This window comes from Nanorana parkeri, unplaced genomic scaffold (assembly GCF_000935625.1).
Source record: "Nanorana parkeri isolate BGI_ZX_2015 unplaced genomic scaffold, ASM93562v1 scaffold716, whole genome shotgun sequence".
Classification (NCBI taxonomy): Eukaryota; Metazoa; Chordata; class Amphibia; order Anura; family Dicroglossidae; genus Nanorana; species Nanorana parkeri.
Window position 1 is genome coordinate 47,007 of NW_017306984.1, and position 2,500 is coordinate 49,506.

The 2,500-nt window shown below is 45.4% G+C and overlaps 1 protein-coding gene across 1 annotated transcript in view; it reads left to right on the plus strand.

Annotated features, from left to right (window-relative positions):
- Positions 1-1,547: 1,547 nt before the first annotated feature.
- Positions 1,548-2,500, plus strand: part of ALG9 (ALG9, alpha-1,2-mannosyltransferase) — an 86,009-nt gene continuing 85,056 nt past the window's right edge. Inside the window, exon 1 of the mRNA XM_018564028.1 lies at positions 1,548-1,658. Coding sequence (XP_018419530.1) covers positions 1,552-1,658 — 107 coding nt within the window. The 5' untranslated portion in view covers positions 1,548-1,551. The remainder of the gene's footprint in view (positions 1,659-2,500) is intronic.

Here is a 2,500-nt window from a genome sequence, read left to right on the forward strand (position 1 = left end):
TATGTAACTGCTTCTTAAATAGGATAGATTAATAGATTAATTATACTCTTCTGAAATTGTAGTACATAAACCTGAGCAATTCAAGTATAGGAGGTGCTGTAGCAATTGTTGGCTGGTTAATGGGTATGAAGCCTGGAGGAATTTTATTGCCAGCACTCCATGGATCTTTGTCATACAGGCCAAGCTTGTAGTGCAAATATTGCTACATTTCAGGGCCAGGCAGGACTCATTCGTCAGCTATATGATGACTGAAGAAAGCGTTGCAATATTTGCACTGTGATGTGATCTCTCTGATGAAAGTTTGGTCTTTATAACCAAGATCTATTGTGTGCTGGCAGCATATTTTCTCTATGCATCATACCCATTAACCAGTCGGCAGTTGCTACAGTACCTTAGACGCCAGATTCTTTCCAGTAAGGCGTGTGATGGGGATAGAAGAAGCATTGCTGTAAATCAGGGGCAAACTCCAGCCCTCCAGCTGTGGCACAAGTACAAATGCCATCAGGCATTGCAAGACTCTGACAGGCATAAGCATGACTCCCAGAGGCAGATTCATGTTGGGATGTGTAGTTGTTTCACTTGAGCTGGAGGACTGAAGTTTGCCTATCACTGCTGTAAATAGTGCATGCACCTTTCTTTCTTGCTCCTGAGTGGCCCTGAAATGGTGCAATGTTTGCATTGTGATGTAATCTCTGATAAACGTTTTGACTTTAATAAAGATCTATGCTGTGCTTGTGACATATTTCCTCTATTTATAGTACTGTAGTGCACCGCAATGCATGGTACTGTGTTCCTGTGTGCTGCAACGGAAGAGGTCCGTTAGGTGCCGCTCAAAATAAATGGCACCCCATTGCACCGACACGCTTAACATGTTACAAAAATGAATTGATGTCACCAGCACACCAACAATATTGCAGTCCAAAGTGTTCGTTTATTGGAACGTCATGTCACCAAAACTAGCACTTTCGGGGCCTCACAGGGTCCCCTTCATCAGACTCAGCAATGACGTGGCCCCGAAAGTGCTAGTTTTGGTGACATGACGTTCCAATAAACGAACACTTTGGACTGCAATATTGTTGGTGTGCTGGTGAAAATGTTTGTTTCAACGCTTAACATCCTCACACACGTTACTGCAAAGCAACGGTGTGAATCTGGGCTAATTTTGTATGTAAAAAGTAATTCACAAAGATTATGGCATTTATTGTCGCCCCTTACTATGCAGCTAATTTATAAAGGGTGATAGCTGTGCGGTACTTGGAGGTGTGCTTTGGGCAAAGTGGAGAGCAAAGATTAAAAAAAAAAAAGAGTTTAAAGATAATAAAGCCACACCTATACAAAATACTCTTTATTAATAAAAAGGAAACATTAACAAGCAATAAAACCGGTTACGACTTGTGTTAGAAAGCTATTCAGCACTCCAAGCTTTATTACACGGCAGAGAAAAACCCAGTCGTACGCGCATGCGCTGTTCTGCCAGAAGGAAAGATGGCGGCCGGCTGCTTTCCAAGGATTCCTGTCACCCGGAAGTGAGTTGTGTTGCCCACGACAGCAATGGCGTCAAAGGGGGCTCGGCAGCGGAGCAAAGGAACCGGTGGTGAAAGGGAAGATATTAGCGGAAAGCAAAGAGAAGAAAGTCGTGTGGCCGAGCAGAGAGCCGAGTGAGGGCCGTTCTTTATATGACATGCATGCTTAGTATAGGAATGGCTGTATTCATGGAATAAAAGGACAGATGGAGTGCACGTGTGTCTATATAGTGATAGGTCTTGTCACATACATGAATAGGGGAGAGGGATGCGGGGAGTGCCCCTTGGTGGGGTTATTTCTTTTGGCAGTTAAAAATGATCTGGAAAGTGATTTTTATACTGGAAACACTACAACTCTCATCATCTAATGTTATTATCTTTCTCTTCATTTGTGTCGGGGGCTGAAGTGTATGTGAACCCTAATATTGCACTCTGTTGGTCTGTTAACACTTTCCCACCGGTGGTGTGTCACCCGCATACTTGTGTCCACCAACCCGATGTTCTGAGAGCGCGCTCACCCCAGTACAGTGACTGAGCTGTCAATGTTTATGTTTGAGAGTTGGTGGGACAGGTTCTTGATCATGTGACTGAGGTGACAGCCATTAACAGCAGTCACATGACAGGTAAGCCCACCAATGACTCCCAGCGTTAAGATTCTCTTAAAGCAGGGGTGGGCAACTCTGGCCCACCAGCTGTTGAGGAACCACAGGTCCCATAAGGCATTGCAACACTTGCACTACAGGCATCAGTACTGCTGGAGGGCTGGATTTGCCCACCCTGTGTTAAAGGGTCTCCGAGAGTTGGGGGCAAGTAGAGATGATCCTTTTTAACCCTCTGCCACTAGTTATGTGAACCCAGACTGATACCCCCTCCTGCTTGCCCAGTCAGTTACAGAAAGGCGCATTCCCTACAGCTACACATCACAAAGGGGTGGGGAATGCCCCCGCTGCAACTGATTGGGTTGGGAGGGGGGGGGG